The following is a 23037-nucleotide window of genomic DNA, read 5'->3' on the forward strand; positions in this document are numbered from 1 at the left end:
GGGTGCTTGCTGAAGGCAGAGGACATGTTCATCTCACACCGAATCCTTTAAGCATCAGTAATTTCCAGCACATTTGCTCAAGGAAAGTTGTGAACTGAGAGTTAATAGACTCTGAACAACAACAGCCCTTTCGCATTGCCCCTTAAGAGCTGAGGAAAGAGTAAAGTGGAGGATGAGAGCTTGGAACAGAAATGCATCAACACACCCAGGAACCAGAATTTAGGATTACGGTGGACAGGCACTGTATGGCAGGAGCGCTCTTGTGGCACAGACTGCTAGTTAAAAAGGGCATTGGTTGGCCACTTCCACAAGAATCTTTTCCTTAAATGGGATGTTTTCCTCAAACCTCTTCCCTCCAGGCTCAGGGAATTATACAGAAGAGAAGGCAGAAAGGTTGTAAGAGCCAGTGGGGCTGGCAACACTATGGAAACAAGGTCTGTAGACACAACAGGACTGACACATAAATGACCTCAAGAGAACTGGACCAGTATGTACAGGCTAATATAGATCCAAGCCAGATGGGATCACAGTGCTCAGAGGCAATGGATATGGGCTCCCAACCGTAACTGAGAGGCTATCTTCAATTTGTAACAACTACCAAAGAAAGGCTTAGTTTTCACCAGTGAAATCTCAATAGGTATATTAACCACACTTAAGGACAGGTCCTATGTCCAGAAGTAAACAGCCAACACAAAACAAAGTTAATGGTATTTTGTAGACTTATCTCATATTGCTTTATTTCGGCTTTGTTTTTTCTGTTTTTGTTTTGTTTTGTTTGCCATACTGGCTTTTTGTTCGTATGTTATGGTTTCTGATTTTGATGTATAAATTTTGTATGTGTGTGCGTTTCTTGTGCTTTCCTTTTTTTGTATTATGGCTTGTTTGTTTTGTTTTTCTGCTTGTTTTCTAAAGAGAGAAAAAAAGTGTGTGGAATTAGGTGTGTAGGGAGTATTAGGGAGAAGGGGAAAAGGTGATCAAAATGTATTGTGCAAAATATTAAAAAACCCCTGTAAGTTGATAAACACTACTGAATAAAAACAAGAGCATTCAGTTGAGTTAACATCTCAATATCTGCAATATAGGCATATTTTACACAAGAACCCTGGAAAAGTTAAGACACATATGGTTTATAAAAATCATAAATTCCACCACTTTGTTAGATGGAATGAAATAACTTTTGAGTATTCTGGAGGGAAGCAGGAAGTCAAATATACTATTTGGTTCAAAGAGATACATTATCCTAACATGGGCAACAACAGCACCTAAACAAAACATTGTACCATGTCTACTTAGGGCAACCCAGGCCCCTCCCCCCTTTAGTACAGCCAGGCTCACTAAGGCATACGTTCAAGCAGAACTCAGGTAACCTGATACACATGTGTGGAAGCACAGCAAGGCTTCTTTGAGAAGGGTGGCCAAACAGATTCTTCTCACAAAGATGAATCCAAACAGCACAGGATGGAAAGTAGCCACCAGAGTTTTATAAATAAGAGCCAAGAAAGCCTGGTCCTTTTCAAGCCATGTGGCCTCATTTTCTACCTCCCTGGACATGATTAGTAACAAAGCATTTTTAACATGTTCACAAGTAGGTATAAATAAATATAAAATATCTTTCTGTACAAAAGAACTAAACTATGGTGAAAATGGGTATATAACACTTTTTGACAATAGCGAAATGTCTTCTGAGAATCTGAGAGTCATAACCTTTTCTAAAACTGTAAAATCCCACACACTGCACTGTATGGCAGCACTAGTTGACATCTTCTGCAACCATAGTGTCAAAAATCTGGTAACAAATTCGTTGCTCTCCTCCGATGGTGACGTTGTAGGACTTGATGAGACACTCCAGCCATGGGTATGCATCTACAGACCAAAAGAAACGTGGCCATTAGATTCAACACAGAACTGCTCATGCTGACTAATTTTAAATGTTTCCCAACAAACAGATGAAAGTGCCTGGGTTTACAAAAGACCCAGCAGCAAAGACAGTAGTCGGTCACACTTTACCCCTCAGCCACATTCACACCACTTTTGGTGCTGGCTGCTTACAGGCCTCTCTGGCTTTTTCCTGATGAGCTGGAAAGAAAGGGAACCTGAACTATAGCTCCGATCAGTGTGACCTGCCCTGCAGGACACAGCTATGGAGCCACACAGAGCCATCAGCAATTGGCCCTCTCCATACTCTAAGAGCAGGTCAGACTCACTTCTAACATCAACAGATGGCCCGGGATGGTCTGAGAGCATGTAGTGCAGCCCTCAAGCCAGCCAGGGTAAAGTCAAACACTTCTGTGCATGGCTTATGGGACTGGACATAGTAAAGAATGTTAGAAAATAATTTAGCTGTGTATATCAAAAGTCACCAGGCCCAGAGACTTTTTGTTTTGGAAATCTGTCCATGGGTAATTCCAATAGCAACACAAATTGAAACAAACAAAAATGAAGCTGCTCAAATTAAACTTTACTCCAGATGAGCCGGAATTCCACCTTGGAATTGATGCTACAACACAGAGGCTGGCAGGATCAACCCTCACCAGGAACACCTTTGACAGTCCCATCAGGAAGGGATAAGCAGGCAGAGAGAGGTTCGTACTGAGAAGGATTCCTGGAAGAATCCAGCTTCTTAACACAATCTAGAGCTGCAGGTCCCAAGAGAAACAGAATCCCGGGCCAGAGCCCGACATGGTGACAGCGATAACTGGTAGAACATCACCTGGACAGGAGCAGGTTGAGAAGCCGGTGTTTGTGCAGGAATAACTAACGGTCATGAACTTTGCAAAATAAAAACTCAAAGTTCTGAAGTCTGTTTCTATGGAAAAGAAAACCCCATCAGTGAGTCAAACAAAATAAATGTATTTTATTTTTAAGACTATTTCTTGTGGAAACTGAATACGTCTGTATAACTGTAGCCTCCATGTGTATATGCTGTATGTGTAAACTCAGAGTCTAATGTACTGGGACCAAAACTGTCATGCTTTCAGCGTATTTTAAGATATTTTCAAACTCCTTTATTTATATTTACCTCAGCCACTACCTCATCAGAACATGGGTAATAGTTCTCCTTTACAGCCTGAGTCATGTGGACTCATGGTTGCTTACTTCTAGGCTAGACATTAGAAACATGCTAGGTGTTTTTCCAAGAGGGAAGGAGAAGAGAGGCATCTTTTACATACTGCCTACCAATTTTTACTCCTGGTGGACATATCATATCCATGACTGTTTCCAGACTCTTCTGAAGGCTGTCATCTGTGAGGACTTCGGATGCTGGGATTTTGAAAAAGTTCTCCTAAAAATGATGATAAACACAGGAAATACTCATCCTTTGAAAAAGCATCCCTGTGGACCTGGAGAGAAAGCTCAGGAGGTATGAGCACTGGCTGCTTTAGCAAAGGACCCACGTGAGATTCGCAGCCCCCACACAGTGGCCTGCAGCCACCTGTAACCTGCATCAGGATCAGATGACCTCTACAGGGACCAGAGACACATCATGTAGGGAAAACATTTATATAATAAAAATAAAGGCATAAATTAAAAAAAGAGAAAGTTTTAATGTACAGAATTTCAGCATCTAATTTGCTAAAATGACCTACTATATTCATCTAGTCTATTAAAGTTGTAGAATCCATAAATTGCAATACCGGGCTAGGTTAAAATCTGATTTACTGCTTTACTGGTACCCCAGCTTGGAGATGCACACAAACACAGTAAGATCATGAAGCAAGGCTGATGATAACTTTTGTACCCTGGAAAGGAAATCTACTGTTAAGTATGAAAGGGTATAACATTAAGAAAGCAAACATTTCATCTCTTCCCTTTCTAATTTAGGCTTCAGAGAAGAGATTTCGTTTGTGTTGCTAACTATTCTATCTTCAACATACAAGGCACACATTAGCTGCCAGGTAATATTCATTTAATAAGTGGTTGCATGACTTGTGGAAACCAGAGGGTAAAAAAAAATATCTTTTAACCTTAACCTGGATTGTTTTCCAATTCATATAAGTTAAAACAAAAATAACCTATCCACCTCTCCAGCAAAAACAAACAAAACACCCCTAAGCCCTCTTAGCCCAATAAATAGCTGGTCTTCCTCGTAGCTTTTGGTGTTTCATGCCATTTGACAGCCAGTGACTTGACTGCGCCTCCTGGAACTATGAGGTACTCTGGAACACTTAACAGTGTCACCTGAGGTTGGAGACTTTGGGACATGCAACATTAGCCTGACCTCAGGAAGAGAGCCACCAGCCACATGGGCAGCCAGTTCTGAATGACAACATGCGACAAGTCATATCAGCGCCGAGGTTAAGCTTCCCAAACTGCCAGGACTCCATGTACACTGCTGCAGACAGCCCAGGAACGAAGTCTCTGCTTATATGGAAAGGACAGCTTTGCAAAGATCAAAGCTAAATGTGGCTTCTCGGACTGGTCAGTGGAGAACCACGAGCATCAGAAATGACAACAGTCTCTGGGCTTCTCTACAGCTTACCCAACAACACCACTCTGTTTTCTCAGAGATGAGACTATGGAGGCTACAAAGTCCAGTAAGATGACAGCAGGTGGCTAGATTATCTGCTTTTTTGTCTAGCAGTAAATTTCTGTTTGACGGGGAGAATGACTCAGATTTCGATTCAACTTTCCATTTTTTTCAAAGTATGATTTTTAATAAAAATCAAAGGCAAAAGAACATACAATATTAGATTTATGTGGTTATATTTTATATACTTTAAGTTATTTAAAACTCTTTTAAGAACAAAATGTAGAGGAACTAAGCTTTAGGGTTCAAAAGTTCTCAATAAGTCACATTGAGTAGAACCAAGAAGTATTAATATGTTAAACATTTTAAATATCAATTGTTAGTGAGATATCTGTTCTGAGTCTGGTACTTACAGAGTCCTTGAGGTAAGCATCCAGAACTGCTGTCCCATCATCCAGAGTGAAGGTCATAACAAACACATACTGCAGAGGCTCAATGCCCAGAACTAGTGAGGGAAAAGAGCACATTATACCAGGCAGCTAGATGCGACAAGAGCTTTATTCTAGCATGGAGCCGCAAATGATGCTTACTAAGAGTAGTAACAAGAGAAAGAAAACGTGTCCGTGGGAACTTCCTGCTCCAGTATTAAAGTGATGAAGCAGACCACTGTATTTATACAGAACTAGTCTCATAATATAAACAACTGCATAATACTTAATAGAAACCACAAAAAGTGGTTAATAAAATGCAGTGCACTGCATTTTAATCATAGGAAAAGATCAACTAAAATTACAGAATGTTCCAAAGAACACGTAGTTCAGTATTTTTTAAAGTATATTCCCTTTTGTATTATGAGTGTAAAGTATTCCTTATTTTTTAAAGAGATGCAGAGATGAAGAAGAGTGAGTAAATTAGATATACCAAATCACATGAGGATTTGAACAACCTTTTTTTCAGAACTGAAGGCACAACATAGATGTACAGAACGTTTTATTACCTTCCATCCACGCAGACCACATTTCAGTAGGGGAATTAATTAAGCAGGCAACTCAGAAGAATAAATTTGGCAAACACAGGACTTTAGTATTAAATAGCAATAAGACAGGAACAGAGTTTGGAGCTTCAAAGGGTCTCAAGAGATTACACTGAACCAAAAAAGAGTGAACTTAAATACTATGCCGAGAACACAAATGTGCATTACCTAGTTCAAAGTAACATGGACTCTCACTGGACTTCCCGGTACAACAGTCATATTACAAAGTTAGATTTAAAATGAAAACAAAAAACAAACAAACAAATAAACACAAGCACACATATATTTATGTAACAAAATTTCAGTCTAGTAGAAAGAAGCTGTGTGATCAGCTTCACAAAAGTATTCTGAGTTGGCCAAATGATACCTACAGCTGTTAATATCTCTGAAAGATAAATTCTGGGAAAAAGATTGGCAAAGTGGAATGCTTATTGAAGAGGAGACAAAGAAGTAAGAAATGAGGAAAAGTGGCAAAGGGAGACACAGAACTGGGTTTAAAATACATGCTCAATGGAGGCATAATAAATGCTGTCAATCCCACAGAGTGTTTTTTTCTTTTTAAATAAAGGAGGAAACGGAAATACACACCTAATAATTCTAGTAGACACAACACAGTCCACCTTAGTTGTATATAGGCAGATTTGGCTTCAATATTGAAGTCTAAAAATTGTGCCATGCTCCTGGTAGCTGTAACCAAAAGCTAGGTGACCAGTTAGTTATGTGTGTAACAGATAAAGACTCCTTTGTCCTGGCCAAAGACTTGGGGGAAAGTAAGAGCCATCTCAATACCTTTTCCAATGCTAAGATAAGAGTTAGAAAGATTTCCTCAGGATCTGTATTTGGGATCAATGTTTAAATGGAAAACAAATAATCCAGTATTGAAATATCAATGTGATTATAATGCTTGGAAATAACTGCAAACATTTTAAATATTTAGCCCTCACTCTTCAATACAATTATTGTAAAGAGATTTTAATTTAGAAAAATTAGGCTAACTCTGCCAAAAATATCCACATATACTAAAGAACAAATCAGTGAGATGACAGAGAATGGAAATTATAAAACATAAAAATTGAGCTAACCTTCTGCCACAGAGGAAGGAATCCACAGTCCTTTATTAAGAAGGGAATTTAGGTTTTGTATAGGCTTCAAGCTTGAACACTGTTTACATCTGAAATGAGTAAGTAAAAATCAGTAAATATTTAAGTATAACCAAATTTACTTTATTATCACACCCTGTTCAATAGGGATGGTGTTAGAACGTCGGTCATTAAACAGAAGAGCATCGCACTGACTACACTGCAATGCGCTTGCTGCAAAAGTCTTGAGAGGCACTGTGGGCGTGGTGGCTTGGATGAGCCTCACAGATTGGAGTGTCTGGACCAGAGTTGGTGGACTGTTTGGAAAGGATTAGGAGGTGTAGCCTTGCTGGAGGAGGCGTGTCACTGAGGGTGGACTCTGCACCAGGCACAGTCTTGCTCTTTCTAACTCCAACTTCCAGGTCAGATGAAGTCCTCAGCTACTGCTTCAGTGCCATGCCTTCCCGCCTGCTGCCGCGCTCCCCACTGGGACGGTCCTGGACTCACCTTCTGAACCTGGAAGCAAGCCCCAAACTCAAGGCTTTCTATTGTAAGTTGCCCTGGTCATGTCGTCTCTTCACAGTTAACCGACAGTGACTGAAACTACGGGCGTCATCACAGAACTCTGAATCTGAGAACCAGGACTGGACTCTAGACCAACTGTCAATCATTAAATTGGTTGTCAATTTTCTTACTTTTTAAAACAAAGAGACTTAGGAGACATGTTGTAGGAACTCTTTGAATTTATGGCTCTATTAGCAGTATGTGATGACCACAGCCTTACAAAAACAGTAAGAAAAATTTATTTTTAAGGAAAAGTGAGAACAAGTAAGATTTCAGGCAAATTAATGTTTTTAGTAAGCCCGTATTTACAGTCATATAGTTTATGAAGCCTAACATTCAACTACCATCTAAAATATAAATTAAGTCTGAGTTTTATTAGGCATGATTGAATGTCTATGAGATGTAGTGAGAAAATATGCTTAGAAGTAAATTCAATTGTCCTTTTCATTTATAAATTGGGAAATTCAGGAGTAAGTGCTTTTAGGTTTTTCATTTAATTATCAAATATATATAAATATTTCTTTACTAACAGTAATAATAGATAGACAATGGCATGAAAATTATTCACTAATATTAGACAATGATAAAGCAAGTTAATGGTTAATTGTTGCTTTCTTGATTTAGACTAACTGGGCATACTGCACTAAGAAGGCAAGATGGAAAGCAGGTACAAAAAGAGCAAGGGATGATCATGTCAGAAACAAAGTCTAAACTATGACTTATTCAAAGGAGCACAAAATATGATGTTTTGATATTACAATTAGGTGTCATATAAATCTTGCAGAAGATTTAAAGATATGAAGACACTTGGTGCTTGAGAAGAAAAGTAGCTACTAATTCATTTCACTTCACTGCTGATGGCTTTCATCCACTGTGCATGAAACCAAACCATGGGTAAAGCCCATTGGTCACTCTAAGGAGCACATTCAGATAATTTTATAATGAGACTCACAATTTAGCTTCATTATTAATAATGACTGGTAAATGCTCCATTAGAGGGAGCTGGGGAGGACGATGAAGGACAGATCTACCCAGGCTGCAGCATCACTTCTCAAAGTGAAGTGTTCTCAGGGCGACAGCTTCAACCGCAGGGCCAGTGCTTCACTTCACCCTCAGCAGGTCAGAGCCTGCACATCCCACACTCTGTCACAAGGACGGCAGCAACTCGCCCGGTGCCAGCTCAGGAGCTGCAGAATTCTCTTACTGGGTTTGCAACTCTGCACTGTCCCTTTAGGGAGCTGCTACATTCTTATGAAAGAAACAAACTTAGCCCGTGACCAGGAAGAAATCATTCAAAGTCTCATACCCACTGTGCATTACCATGCACAGAGAGTGTGTATGTGCGCGTTCCATTTTAGAAGTATGTAAAAAAATGAGTATGGTTGCTCTTGAGCTCACATCAGTATCTCTAACCCACTGAATACAGCACTCAGCACACAGTTGCTTACCCTAACAGTCCTGTTGTCTGCTGCAAGTTTGAATTTGCTAACTCTCCCTACCGTGAGTGTTGTGTCACACACCACTTGACTGGAAAAGATGGAAACTCAAAATTTAAAGAACAGTTTGCTGGACTGCATCTGTACAATTCTAACACAATATCACTCAGGAACCATTTCTAACTACAAACTGATACAAGTAAGTACCTGTTGCATATACAGTAGCCTGGCGATAAACATAAAGACACAGTTGTGATCCCCAGAGCTTAGATAGTGGTACCAGAGCCTACCCATAGTGATACACCTTCCCTTGTATAAGGAATGGTGTTGAAAGGTCTAGGAGCTCCAGGTCCTCGGGGCCAGACCTCACAGGAATCACACTGTGAAACTTGCTTGACAGTTTAGAGACTTCACAGAATCTTCCTCCTTAAAAAAAAAAAAAAAAAAAAAAGAAGAAAAATTCTTTAGTAATGCAAGATGTGGGATGTAAGTAACACATGAGATATGGCAAACTCTAGAAATAGTGACAAAGACAGGGAGTTATAAATTTATAGGATAATTCACAGTAAAAAGTTAAAGACAACCATTATATAAAAATTAGATTAAAAAATCCAGAAAATAGAATAGTACAATTCTTTTAAAGTTGTCATTATCATGGCTTTCCCCGGCCCTTTCCTTGACGTAGGTATTAGTAGAGGACTTTCATCCCATTTTTATGAAACAACAGTGACATCCAGAGGCCAAGACTACATTTGTCCTTCTACTACAAACTATTCAACTGGATGAGTTCAACGCTGACAATATCACAGACACAAATCCAACAAGGTAGATAAATGCAAGTTTTCATAATCTGAAAATGCAATCCAGGTGAATGTGCTTGCTCATCCATATCTGAATCTAGCTGAGGTACTATTTGGGAAAATTTAAATTAATAGTATTTTATTAGGTGCCCATAAGGTATAGTTAACATAATTAAGATGATGTGAAAAATTATATTCTAAAAGCATAAGAACAAGTCAGTCTCTTACCTTCTATCAAAATGAGACATTCACTTGAAAGAGGGAGAATGCCATCATTTTTCACAAAATGAACAGCGACTTGCCGTCCTCCTTGGCCTTCAGTGGACCAGACTTTTGAGTCATACAATGATGTATCTTGCAGCTTGCTATTTAGAGTATTAGTTGTAGCATCTTGAAAAATTTTATCCAAATCATCCTCAGATGGAACTTCTTGCCTAGAACCATTGATAATGAAGACTCAGAAAACCATATATGTATATTCTCAAAAATTCAAATTTAATAAATTATTCAAGTAAAAAAATCCTAGAGGCTGCTCAGTGTTTAAAAACACTTGCTGTTCTTGCATAAGACCCAGATGCATTTTCAGCACCTACATGCAGCCATGCACCCATCTGTAATTCCAGTACTGACCTCTGTGGGCACTAGGCATCCACACGGCACACACACACACACACACATTCAGGTAAAACATGCGTAAAAGAAGTGAGTAGAGAACAAACGTTAAATCTATTTTATATGCAGAATAAATCAGCTAAGCTTTCTTAAATTAAGGAGATACTGCAGTTTTCAAATTTAATGAATTTTATTGAATAAATGTTTAGCACTGCAAGGCAAGGAAAATCCCTGTTGTGGTTGGGCAGACACATGCCCTGGTGCATGAGTAGAAGTGAGAGGACCACCTCCCACCACGTAGGCACTCAGGGCTGCTGCACAGCAGGTGACTGTGATTTGTCTGTGCTCTAGCACCAGCAAGTTTTAGGTTTTGGCTGCTGCAGGTAAGGTTCCATGAGTGTGTGACATTTGAAACTCTGGGAACTTTTCAGAGGACACAGAAGTGCCAAGTTCCTAAGAGGCGGGGCCTCTGTTGTTGGGCAGTTGGTGGTTGGTTGTTGTGTCTGAAGTAGTCATGCACAAAGAAAGGAGAAGAAACCAGATGTCCTAATGGGGAGGATCAAACTTGCCCCAAGAAACTGAATGCCTACCTACTGAGCAGGAAGCGGTCTGATGGTAGCTTCCACCCCTTTCCCCTCTATCATTTTTATTCTCTTTTATCTAGCGTTAGGGGGTTAATAAGGGCAGAGAAGGGTGTGAGAGAGAAAAAGAGACCCACAAAGCAGTAAAAAGTCCAGCTACAACCTATAGTTTACAAAATATTATTTTCTATATTTCGAGGGAAAATATATAGAAAAGACTAACAGGAGATAAAACTTATTATCTAAACATGTTTTGAGTTGAATACATTATTAATAAGATTACAAAAAATCCTACATATTTATATAGTCACATAATAACTGGTGTTTGGAATGAAGATTAAACATGACATGACTGAAAATTTTCAATTATATCTATCAAACCTACTAAACATTAATTTTAAAGCTTGAAAATAGGATCTTTAATTTATTATTACTAAGAATGACTCAAAAGAATTTTTTTGGAGAATAGCAATTTAGTAATTTCCCTTTAAATTATCAATATTGTTTTATAACACTATAAATTTAATCAAATCATAATGTACTCATTTTAGGACTTAAAACCTCACATACACAAAAACACAATCATACACAAGCATATATACAAACAATGAACATATAAGATAAAACTAATTTTTGGGAAATACTTACAATGAATGGCATTTAGGACAAAAAAGTTTAACAGACTGGAAGAGTCTTCTGGGCATATACGATCTCAGTTTTGCATGGATTCGATATAGCTGAGGAGCTTTTTGCTTCAAAATGGCACACAATGGTGTTTTCTCTAGATATTGGTGGTTTGTAAGTACTGTAAAGGATTTTTACATTAAATCAAAGTCAATAATGTATGGGAGTCTTAGCCATGTTTAACACGAATCTTCCTGAAGCAAAGATTTACTATAGGATCAATTTTAGCTACAGTTACTGTTTCTAGATATGTCCCTAAAGTCTATGGACACTGTTCCAGGCACAAAGCACGTTCCCACCAAACTTTTAAAACAGATGCTGAGTAGGAGGAAAGGGGTAATTTAAGCATATACTGTGTGCTTATGTATCTTTACATCATTAAATACTATGTACGTATGCATGTTAGCTGTGTAAAACAGTTCACTGCCAACCTTAGAGAACTCATTAGGCCACAGCTTATATTCTAACTGGATTTCATCAAACAAATAGTAACTAAACACATTTGCTAAAAATGATCTGACACAGAGGCTCTTTCCTGGGTATGTCATATTCAAGACTTTATTGAACCTTCCTCCATTAAATGCCCAGAATAAGAGACTGGAAATGATTATAATGGGAACTAAATTATCATAGTCATGCAGTGTGTTAAAGAAAAGGAATTCATTTTGTAAGTAGAAAGGGAAAGTGGGAAGAGGAGAAAAAGGAGGATGTGGAAGAGAGGAAGCAATCAGAATTACAACAGAAGAATAGAACAGGAGGAAGAAATGCTTGGAAAATAAAAAAGGGAAGTTTTGGGATAGCTGGAATGAGTTTACGTTAAACAGTTTAACACAACAGCTCTCACTCAGCTCTTAGAATAGTGCAATCCTAGAATATCTCACTGTTACTCAGTTAAGATCTTCTAAGACAACACTTCCATATATAGAAAACAGAACTGAGGCATAAGCCCTACAATTACTTTTGTACCTAGCTTTAAAGCAACAAAAACCTCAAGGAACATTTTCCTTCCTGTGGTAAATGGTGAAAAGCCTGTAGTGAAACACCTGTGTTGTGCAAAGGTGCCTCACTCCACCCTTTCAGGTAATATGTGAAGTCTGTGTTATATTCAAACTTGAATAAAAACTGTGAGAACATAAAGACATCCTGGATATGCTTTAGAAAGATTCACCACTTGTAATAAACTGGTCTCTGATCTATCTTTATCTCTGTCTCTCTCCTTCTAATTTTGTAACTGAGTTATCGAGAACAGCTTCCAGACACTTTGTCCTGATTTTTCCTAACACTTCAGTATTTCATGAGAACAATTTATTTCATTGGCATAGCTGCAGTGCCTGTTTCAGAGACAACTAACACAGACTTACCACTATGATGGGGTTGTAAGATGTAAGACACTTGTATTTCTCCAAGTGTCCTTTACCTGTCTGTTCGAATCCTAGCAATAAAGAATATTTGTCTACCACATGTCCATAGTCCAGCATCAAATGGCCCTCAAGTCCATTTGTGTTTATGTCATGACACTGACTTGAGAACAAGATACTCACTTTGGTGAATAAGCATCATTTTGGGCATTTCACATGTTCAGATTCAGACCATGCATTCTGGCACAAAGACTACACATGTAACACTGGTTCTTAATGCACTCCATGAAGAGGTCTAGTAGACTGGAGCTTGCCATCCATGGAAGGGAAACTGGTTCAGCTCAGTAAAGGATGTTCAGCATTACTCTACTCTGAACTATTTCCTACTCTTATAGTTAGTAAGGGGTTAAGTATCAAGGGATAAAGTGTTATTCTTTATCAAACATTTAGAATCCAATAGTTTAAAATACATCAATTCACATTAAACCAATAAATACCATCACGTTAGCAAAATAGTCCTTTTTTAAAACTTTTTTTTCTTTTACTCAAGAAATTCTAACCCGCCATCAACATTTATTTGATGAGTGCACTGTTCCAGATTTGATATTTTTTTTTGTTAGCTGAGAATATCTTATTTTTTTGCAGTTCAAGATGTGCCGGGTTTATCTCTAATTTTCTTGTTTTAATTTTAGAATATGCCTTTTCTCCAAAGATAACAGGAATGTTTTTATGGGTCAGGATGTGTCTGTGCATTACATATGCTTATTGCTCCCAGAGGTCATGGCCTCTGCACACACCTGCACTAGTTTCCACACGGGCATCTACAGCCTGAGTGTATGGCATTTCCTCCCATTCCACACTTCCATCTCCTTTCTCCAAGAGGAAAGATTCCTATCTTACAGTACTAAACAGTTAATGCACTACTTAATGAATTATTTAATGTACTTGGCACAATTTTTTTTGTCTGAATTAAAGCTCTTTTCCAAGTTAGTTAAAATAACAGGAGTGTATGTGGCAAGTGTGTATCATTGTTAATATTAAAATTTGAGGGCACAGTGTAGTGCGCTTCTTAGGTGTATAGAGTTATATATATAAGTATAATTTTATTGAAATAATGTCAGAGTAGAATTTATAGCTTTAAGCTAATAACAACCAACGCAATCCATTTCATAAGTCTTTATAATTAAAAGACATTAATACAGAGACGCACATGCATGGGTTCTATCAGACCATAGGAGATGAAGCTGGGAAGTGAAAGTCAAACCCAAACAGAGACTGTTTCCATGAAAATCTGTCACTCGTGGGTAGGAAGGGACTGGGGGGAGTGTAAAGTCAGTCGTCTGTATGACGGTTACTGTACTTACTTGTAGCAGAGACCTGCTGACATCGTTCTACCTCATACAGTGATACTGAGCCTGATCCGGAGCCTACAGAAAGAGGAAAGGAAATCACACAATTATATAGCTTCTTAAAATGTCCATTAGAAACTTAATGTAAAATTTAAAGAACGCTGTGCAAAGAAACCCAAGAAAGCCTACTAAATGTTGACATGTATATTTCCCTAAAAAATACCAGACTTAGTATCGACAGGCAAGGTCTCTCCTTGCTTTGAGGTGAAATATAAAGAATTCAAAATATTGCATATTTCAAAAGGGAAGAACGTTTGTGGATTTATACTACATGATTTTAAGGTATAGCAATCAAGAAACTCTAGTATTGAAAGAAAGATGACAGACCAAGAAAGCAAAGAAAACTTAGAAATCAACCCACATTTTGACAGTATTTTTTTTTTTTTTTTTTTAAGAAATGGCTTTGCAACCACCAGGAATTATTAATGAAGGTTCATACTTCAAAATATACTAATAGTTGATGCCCTGGAACCCCCTAATAAAGCCATCTTTATAGGCACTTGATATTTTGGTAGATACTGATGCCATCTAAACATGAAAAGGAAACAAACAGTGCTTCTAACTCCAAATCTCCTTATTACATCTCTCAGCATTAAGAAATGAGCTACTGACATGTTCCAGCACAGATCAATCTCAGAACGTACTTTGTACAAAAGCAATCCCATTAGGATCAACAATAAGAATATCTTGGAGAGATTTGGACAATTCACATTTATGCATTAGACATCCAATACATGTATGAGCAAAAACAACTTGGGATGGTTAAGATAAAGGAACATCAACATTGTTTGTCCCTTTTAGAAACTGACATGCAAAATGATTGCTTAGGAAATTCATTCAGTTTTTTAAAATAAACATAAAACATCACACACATATCATAAACCAAGTAAATACTATCACTTTAATTTGAAATGTGATTATATATTTAAGGGTGAATGAAACTTAGTGCATAAGTCAAGACAAATGTTTACAGTGTTACTTTAATGCACATACATATACACATCATATAGGTGGATGAAGTGAAAAGAGACACAGGGAGAAAACTTTAAAAAGGTAAGTGTGCCCTATGATCACCTCCCCCTGGCGGGGTGGCCATACTAGGCCACAGAGAAGGAGGATCCAGACAGTCCTGATAGGCGAGGGTCAGATAGTGGTCGGAGGACTTACCCTATCAGTGGACAAAGGGAGGGACATAAGGGGGCAATGGGGAGGGAAGATGAGACCCAGAGGAGATGACGGAGGGGGCTACAGCTGGGATACAAAGTGAATTGTAATAAAAAAAGAAGAAAAAAAGAAAAAAGAAAAGGTAAGTGTGCTTCAAAAATTATGAGGAAGTAAAATGTCAATGTTATAAATTGTCCTTACTTGAAAGTGCAAAGATGTCCTCATTTTCTGATTGACAGATATCGTCTGAGGGCTGATTCACTGCCAAATCTGCACATTCTAAACTTCTAAAATTAAAGAATATGAAACCAAATTGTGTAAGAAAGTCAAGAGTAAGTTTTAGCTGCACCCCAAAATCCAGGAGTTCATTAAATTATACAATTTGCTATGATTCCACTCAATGGTCTATAGCTTTTATCAGATTATCTGAGAGCTCCAAAGCCCTCAAAATGAACAGCAGAGAAAGTCAGAAATATATGACTAGAAGTCAGTCAATGAAAGACTACAAAAACAAACAATAAAAATCTAGAAACTCAATGGTTAACATCAGTTACAATGATGTCACTCAAGATTGGAAAAGCAAGCTTATTCTTCTGGGACTTAGTACACATGGGGCCTTCCTAGGTCTATCCGACTTCCGACTGCCATTTTCAGCCTTCCCATCCATCACCATTGCTTTGTAACTGCACTGACCTGCATGGCTTTTTTTTTTTTTTTCCCTAGGGACCAATGGCTACCACACTAGCCTGGGAAAGAGACCGCCACTCTTCTTCCTGTGTTCCATTCTAATGTCTCCACACTTACCCTTGGTCCAGCTGCAGCCTACTTGTCTGATCCCCTCCTCCCAGTTCACAACAACCACCATGGGTCTCAACGTCTTGGTGGAGATACAAGGTCTCCCTAATTCTTCCCAGTGACTCTTCTCAGCCTTTCCTTCTAGTCTATTACGACTTCCCACTGACCAGGGGGCAGCTCTCTACCACGGACCCCTCCAGAAGACAGCAATGAAGCCAAAGCACAAAACAAGAACTTAATGATAGCAAATACAAATATATTCAAAGACCTTAAAAGGAACATGAATAAATCTCTTAATATGAATAAATTCATGAAGACCATAAAATACAAATAATGAAAACAATTCAAGACATGGAAGTAAAGTTTAGCAAAGAAATAAAATCAATAAAAAAATACAAACTGAAATAAAACTGAAACTGAAAAACCAAAGACATCAAACAAAAACTTCATAGGTAAGCCTCAACAACAGACTTTTTGTTTTTAATGGAAGAAAAAAATTCTAGTCTTGAAGACAATGTAGAAGAAATGGATAAGTTGGTCAAAGAATTATTTAAATATAAAAAAATACAGTAAAAACTATGGGAAATCTGAGATATTACAAAAAGACCAAATCTATGAATAATAATCTATGACTATGAAGAAGAAACCCATGTCAAGATACAGAAAATACTTTTAACAAAATCATAGAAGAAAATTACCTCAACCTAAAGAAGAGATGCTTATCAAGGTACAAGAAGAACAGAGACACCAAACAGACTAGACCAGAAAAGAAACACCTCACAATGCATAATGATCAAAACACTATACACACAGAACAAAGAAAGGATATTAAAGGCTTCAAGGGGAAAAGATCAAGCCACATATAAAGGCAGACACACTCTAATACCCAACTTTTCAATGGAGACTCTAAAAGCTTAAAGGGACTGGACAAATGTTCAACAAGTTCTGAGAGATCAGAGATATCAGTCCAGACTACTATACCCAGCAAAATTATTTCTTATAACTCATGCAGAAAGTATTTCAAAATAAAAACAAATTTAAGTAATTTCTGTGCACCAATCCAAATCTACAGAAGGCACTAGGAGGAAAACTTCAGTCTGAAGAGATGGTTAGCTACACCCAAGAGGATACAAGAAATAATCCCAGAATACTTAGTCTAAAGAAGTGTTTCTCATGACAACAAAAGTAGCAGGAATAAATACTGCTTGTTAAAGCTCTCAATATTAATTACCTTAATTCTATAATAAAAAACATAGACTAACAGACTGGTTACAAAACAGGACCTATCTTTTTGCTACATCTGAGAAACACCTCTCACAACCAAGGATACACATCATCTTAGGGTAAGATCCTCAAAGCTAATGGACCCAAGAAAAAAGCAGGTGTACTTGGAAAAAAGACTTTAAGCCAGCACTAATAAAGAGATAGGGAAGTACACTATATATTCATTAAAGAAAAAAAAAAAAAAAAAAAAGAACAAATCCACCAAGAGGATCTTAAAATACTAAATACGTCTGTAGCTAACACAAGGGACCCGAGTTCACAGTTCACAGAAACACTGCTACAGATAAACTCACATACTGAAGCTCACAGATAGTGGGTTACTCCCATATCTCCCTCCTGCCAGTACAGGCCACCCAGACAAAACCCTAACAGAGGGATGTTAAATAACATAAATCACATGGATCTAGCAGATATTCAACAACATTTCACCTGAACACTCAAGAATATACTTTACTCTCAGTTGTACATAGAACTTTCTGTAAAACTGATTACATACTTGGATACAAAACAAGTCTCAACTGACACATTTTATATGGCCATGATAGAAGTTGGACATAATAATAACAGAAATGGGATAACATATACAAACTCATTAAAACTGAACAACTCACTACTGAATGAAAATTGGTTCATCTCCAAATAGATAAGGAAATTAAAACCTTTTTATGATTGAATGAAAATGAAAACAGAACATTTACAGTTATAGAACACAATAAAGAGAATTCTAAGAGGCAAGTTCATAGTACTAAGTGCCTACATCAAAAAACCAAAGATATCTCATATAATGTGAGGAAACATTTGAAAGCTCTAGAAAAACAAGAAATAATACTCCAAGAGGAGGTGGAAAAAACAAATCAAGCTCAGAATCAAAATCAGTTTCACCCAGCTATAAACCATGCAGCCACAACAGAAACCCTGATACAATATGTACTGGCACAAATGTTACAGGAGTAACTAACCACTTTTAAAAACTGGACTTAAGGTGTACAGATTTTAGTATGTTTAGCCTATATTATATTTCTAACATCCACTTATAAGTGAGTGAGTATATACCATGTGTGTCTTTCTGCTTCTGGGATACCTCACTTAGGATGATCTTTTCTAATTCCCATCTGCCTGCAAATTTCATGATTTCCTTGTTTGTAGTATTCCATTGTGTAGATATACCACAATTTCTCCAGCCATTCCTCCGCTGAGTGACATCTGGGTTGTTCCCAGGTTCTGACTATTGTGAATAAAGCTGCTACGAACATGGTTGAGCAAATTTCCTTGTTGTATATGTGAGAAAATTTTGGCTATATGCCTAAGAGTGGTATACCTGGATCTAAGAAAGAAGGAGGACCCTGGGTAAGATGATCAATCCGCATTCAGAAAGGCAAATGGGATGGACATCAGAAGAGGGAGAAAACAGTGAACAGGACAGGAGCCTATTACAGAGGGACTCTGAAAGACTCTACCCAGCAGGGTATTAAAGCAGATGCTAAGACTCATAGCCAAACTTTGGGCAGACTGAAGGGAATCTTATGAAAGAAGGGGGAGATCAAAGACCTGGAGGGGATAGAAACTCCACAAGAAGAGCAACAGAACCAAGAATTCTGGACACAGGGGTCTTTTCTGAGACTGATACTCCAACCAAGTACCATGCATGAATATAACCTAGAACTCCTGCACAGATGTAGCCCAAGGCAGCTCAGTGTCCAAGTGGCTTCCTTAGTAAGGGAAACAAGGATTGTCTCTTACATGAACTCAGTGGCTGGCTCTTTGATCACCTCCCCCTGAGGGGGAGCAGCCTTACCAGGAAACAGAGGAAGACAATGCAGCCAGCCCTGATGAGACCTGACTGGCTAGGGAGGAGGATCTCCCCTATCAGTGGACTGGAGGAAGGGCATGGGAGGAGAAGAGGGAGGAAGGGAAGGATTGGGAGGGGCGAGGGAGGGGGCTATAGCTGAGCTACAAAGTGAATAAACTGTAATTAATAAAAAATAAATTATTTAAAAAAGCTGGACTTAAGACTGAGCATCACTCAACCTCAGCAGGGCATCTTCCTGCAGTAGTTGGTAGTTAACAAAGTGATCCACAACTGAACAATATTCAGAGTAGTGAGTCTTTGGAGCACTCATCTCTAACTGGGTTTTCTTGTCAAACTATTCTTTTTCAGGGGCTGGGATCAATACAGGAGAGAAGGCAGAAAGACTGCAAAAGCCACAGAAGCTGTCACAACATGCATACAACAGACACATGTTTAATTCAGACAAAATCCCAGCACTGAGAAAGAGAAGTAGACACAAAGTTTCATGCCTAACCAAGAAATTATTTCCAACTAATACCTGCTGTAAAAGGGAAAACTGGCTTTCAGCAATGAAGTGCCACTCCAGGTCAGGTCCTGTGCTTATAAGTAGCAGGCAAACACAAAATGGACTCTGTGTTTTGTTTCTGTTTTGTGCACTGTATGTTTTGGCTTTTGTCGTGTTGACTTTTTATTTAGTTTATCTGTTTTGTTTATTTTTCTTCTTAAAAGACAGAACATATATTTGGGTGGGTAGAGATGTGGGGAGGATCTGGGAGTAGTTAGGAAAGAGAAAAGAATATGATCAAAATATATTGTATGAAAACTTTTAATTAAATATATTAGAAAAGTGAAATGGTGCTCTGATATATGCAGTATTAAAAGAATATAGAACTAGTAAGTATGCACTTAATGTCACAGGCAACTGAAGCGAATTAAAACTTGGGTGGACAGCAATGTTATTTCAGTTTATATAGAACGGTGTAGATATATGGATTTTTTTCCTCTAGAGTATGGTGCAATGTTTCTGTTCACGGTACCCACTAAAAACACCTGAGGAAGAAGCAGACTGAATTTACAACATGCTATTTTCTAAAATCTTTAAAAATAGCCTTTCAAATATTTTGAAAGTGTGACATACTGCCACACTTTGGGATATATTTAAGAAATTTAAAAGGATTTTTTTTTAACAGTATGACTAAATAACTTCTGAAATTCCTGAAAATTCTCAGTTGGTAAACTGAATTCTGTTTACCATTGTTTGTTGATATACTTAGTGTATATCAAATGGAAAAAGAATATGCCAAAAAGAGAAACAAATTTTAATTGCGGAAATAACGTAAATCATAATGTTGGTTACTAACTCAGTACTTGTACATAAAATCACTTGGTTTGTTTGCCTTACGTATTTAAAAATACAACAGAGAGGTAGAGATAGAATATAGTTCAGTGGTACAACCTGCCTAGCAGATGAAAGAGTCTGTGTTTGATTTTCAGAAATGCAAAGAAGAGAAACAGAAAAAAGACTAAGGCCTCACACAGCCCCAGGAACAACGGTACCTTGAAAAATAATCTAATAAGTATCTCATTTATGTTTTTCAAGCAGGGATACAAAATACTCACTTTTTCAGCTGATCCACACAAGAGCTTGTTTCTGGCAAGACCCTGATCCCCCGACCGTAACTGGTCCCTCCATGGAGATGGAACTCCAGCCTTATCAATGAGGTGTTGGTTTCTGAATTAACAGACTGAAGTTTGGTATGGAGGCTGTAGATTCTAAGAAAACTTCCGATCTAAAAGAAGGTTATTTAAGAACATCATTTAAAAAGAAAAGGAATTAAACAATGTCTGATACTTGAAAAATGTACAGCCATTAGGAGGCAATAACCAAGAACACAACCACCCCGGGCATCAGCTGCAGAGTCCACAGGAGATTTAAATGTGAAGGAGCATGCCTAAACACACAGCCATGTGCACATCACACAACATAAGCAGGCCCATTTCAGAGGTCCATCAGTAAAATATAGTGAAGGAATTCAGGGCCTCAGTGAAATTCTATTTGATAATACTTTGAAAAGAACTTGTTTGAACTGGTCTAAAACAATATTAAAAATACGGCATAAAATCCCCTCACTATGAGACATTAGAAAAAATAATAATAATGTACTTTAATCAAAATAACATAATGCCCATCTTTATTTAACAGGTTAATTTTCTTGCTAGCCACAGAAATGTTCTTTCCTTAGTCCTTTGATTGTTGGTATTATATGTAATGTCACCATATGTTTTTCCTTATCCTACAAATTCTATGGAAAATAAAGTTCTGATGCAGCATTTGTATCTTTACCTCAATCTGGTGAAATACATCCAGTGAACTGAAATATAGGATTAAACTAGAATTGTAAATCTACTCTACAGTCAATCTCAGCTAATTTTTCTAAATTTACTCAAAATACCTTTAAGTAAAAAATTGAAAATTTTCTTAAATGAAGATTCAAATGAGAGCACACTAGGGCATTCAAAGACCCTGGCATTTAGAACCAAGTGCTGCTCTGTGAACCTCTAAGCATCAGCTACCGGGGAAGGAATTTGTGCCCACACGGCCAACCCAGCCCAGGCAACCCCAATTTAACAAAACAAAGTAAAGACATTGTCATCTACCCAAATGGACAAGCTACATAATACAAACTGCATGCGCTGTTTGTGTAGACTTGTAAACAAAAGGGATGCAAACAAGGAAATCTAGTTCACTGGCATACAGTCAGTGTTCCTGAGTGGCAGAGGAGAGAGAAGCCAGTTTTTCCCTTTCCCTATAAATTCAGTATAATTATGGTAACATGATATATTTAAAAAGAAGCATCAAAGGGGAAGCCAGGAGGGTGTATGAATGGGGAGGATAGGAGGGAGGCACAGAGGGAAGGGATGGAGGGAGAAGGAGAAAGACAAACATACAAGGCTTCCACTCTCAACCTTCCTTGTTAATCTTTAGCTCTGCTGAGCAGAAACAGTAGAGAGAAAGAAGCAAGAGCCATACTGGCAGCACACTAATCCTCAATTCCAAGGGTATTTCTTCCCAGTCCTTGTGGGTTTTCGGAGGAGGGCAGGCAACAGGAGATACAGTTTACTCTCCTTCAACTGCCTTTGCATGCTTCTATACCAGAGGTGGAGAAAGAAACACGGAGGTTCACGGAAAAATGTAAAATCGCAACAGAACCATGCACTTTCCATGGGAGTTCCAAAGTGAGAATCTAGAATAATAAATATTAAAATATCTATTTTTGTAAGTGCTTTGGAAAGTTTACCACTTCCAAACACATGTACTAATGTGATTACACATTAGTACAGCATATCTACAGCACAGACATCTACACTGTTCAAGAGACTGGAAAGAGAGCTGATACACAGGAAATAGGCGTATTAGTAGATAGAAGTAAGGTAACTGAAGTATCATTTCTTTCACATTAAAATTTAAATTTAAGGCAATTTCAGCCAGACATTTTAGCGTCTTCTATGACTTCTGACAACTCATTCCAAAAGCACGTATGGAAGAAAAGCTCAAGATCATTTGAAAAGCAGGGTGTGGGGCAAGGCAGAAGTATGAAGTCCACCGACGGAGCACAGTGAGTGCTGCTGAGTGCTGGGACAGGAGAGGCCTGACAGGCAACACTGAGATGAGAGGGGGCTTCAGAAGACGCCGTATGTACTTTACTGCAGAGGAATCTACACTAACTGGTAAAATCTTCTGGAGAGAATGTGAACGCACGGTACTTACTATGACTCTCCTTCACTACACTGAACCAGTATACAAAATGTATAGCGCAGCATAGAGCTTATTTCTCTGAATAGATCACGGAGTAAAGATGACAAATTGTTATTATCAGAAATGCCTTCTGGAGGCAGCATTGTATTTTTATAAAGCTTGAGTAAATATTATGAAATGCTGCCTGATGCTCTATTATTAAAAAAAAAAAAAAAGGTATTGTT

At 38.0% G+C, this 23037-nt stretch overlaps 1 protein-coding gene across 2 annotated transcripts in view; it reads right to left on the bottom strand.

The window, feature by feature from the left end:
* Positions 1–701: 701 nt before the first annotated feature.
* The window catches only part of Pot1 (protection of telomeres 1), a 65697-nt gene continuing 43361 nt past the window's right edge, over positions 702–23037 (bottom strand). For both annotated transcript variants that reach the window (XM_055608184.1, XM_055608183.1), the window contains exons 9-18: positions 20677–20846; positions 15390–15475; positions 13980–14042; positions 11222–11378; positions 9609–9814; positions 8871–9006; positions 6584–6672; positions 4882–4973; positions 3178–3283; positions 702–1863 (exon numbers count right to left, since the gene is read on the bottom strand). In XM_055608184.1, the coding sequence (XP_055464159.1) occupies positions 1751–1863; positions 3178–3283; positions 4882–4973; positions 6584–6672; positions 8871–9006; positions 9609–9814; positions 11222–11378; positions 13980–14042; positions 15390–15475; positions 20677–20846 (1218 nt within the window). In that variant the 3' untranslated portion in view covers positions 702–1750. The remainder of the gene's footprint in view (positions 1864–3177; positions 3284–4881; positions 4974–6583; positions 6673–8870; positions 9007–9608; positions 9815–11221; positions 11379–13979; positions 14043–15389; positions 15476–20676; positions 20847–23037) is intronic.

This window comes from Psammomys obesus, unplaced genomic scaffold, assembly GCF_907164565.1.
Source record: "Psammomys obesus unplaced genomic scaffold, mPsaObe1.curated_primary_1811, whole genome shotgun sequence".
Lineage (NCBI taxonomy): Eukaryota > Metazoa > Chordata > Mammalia > Rodentia > Muridae > Psammomys > Psammomys obesus.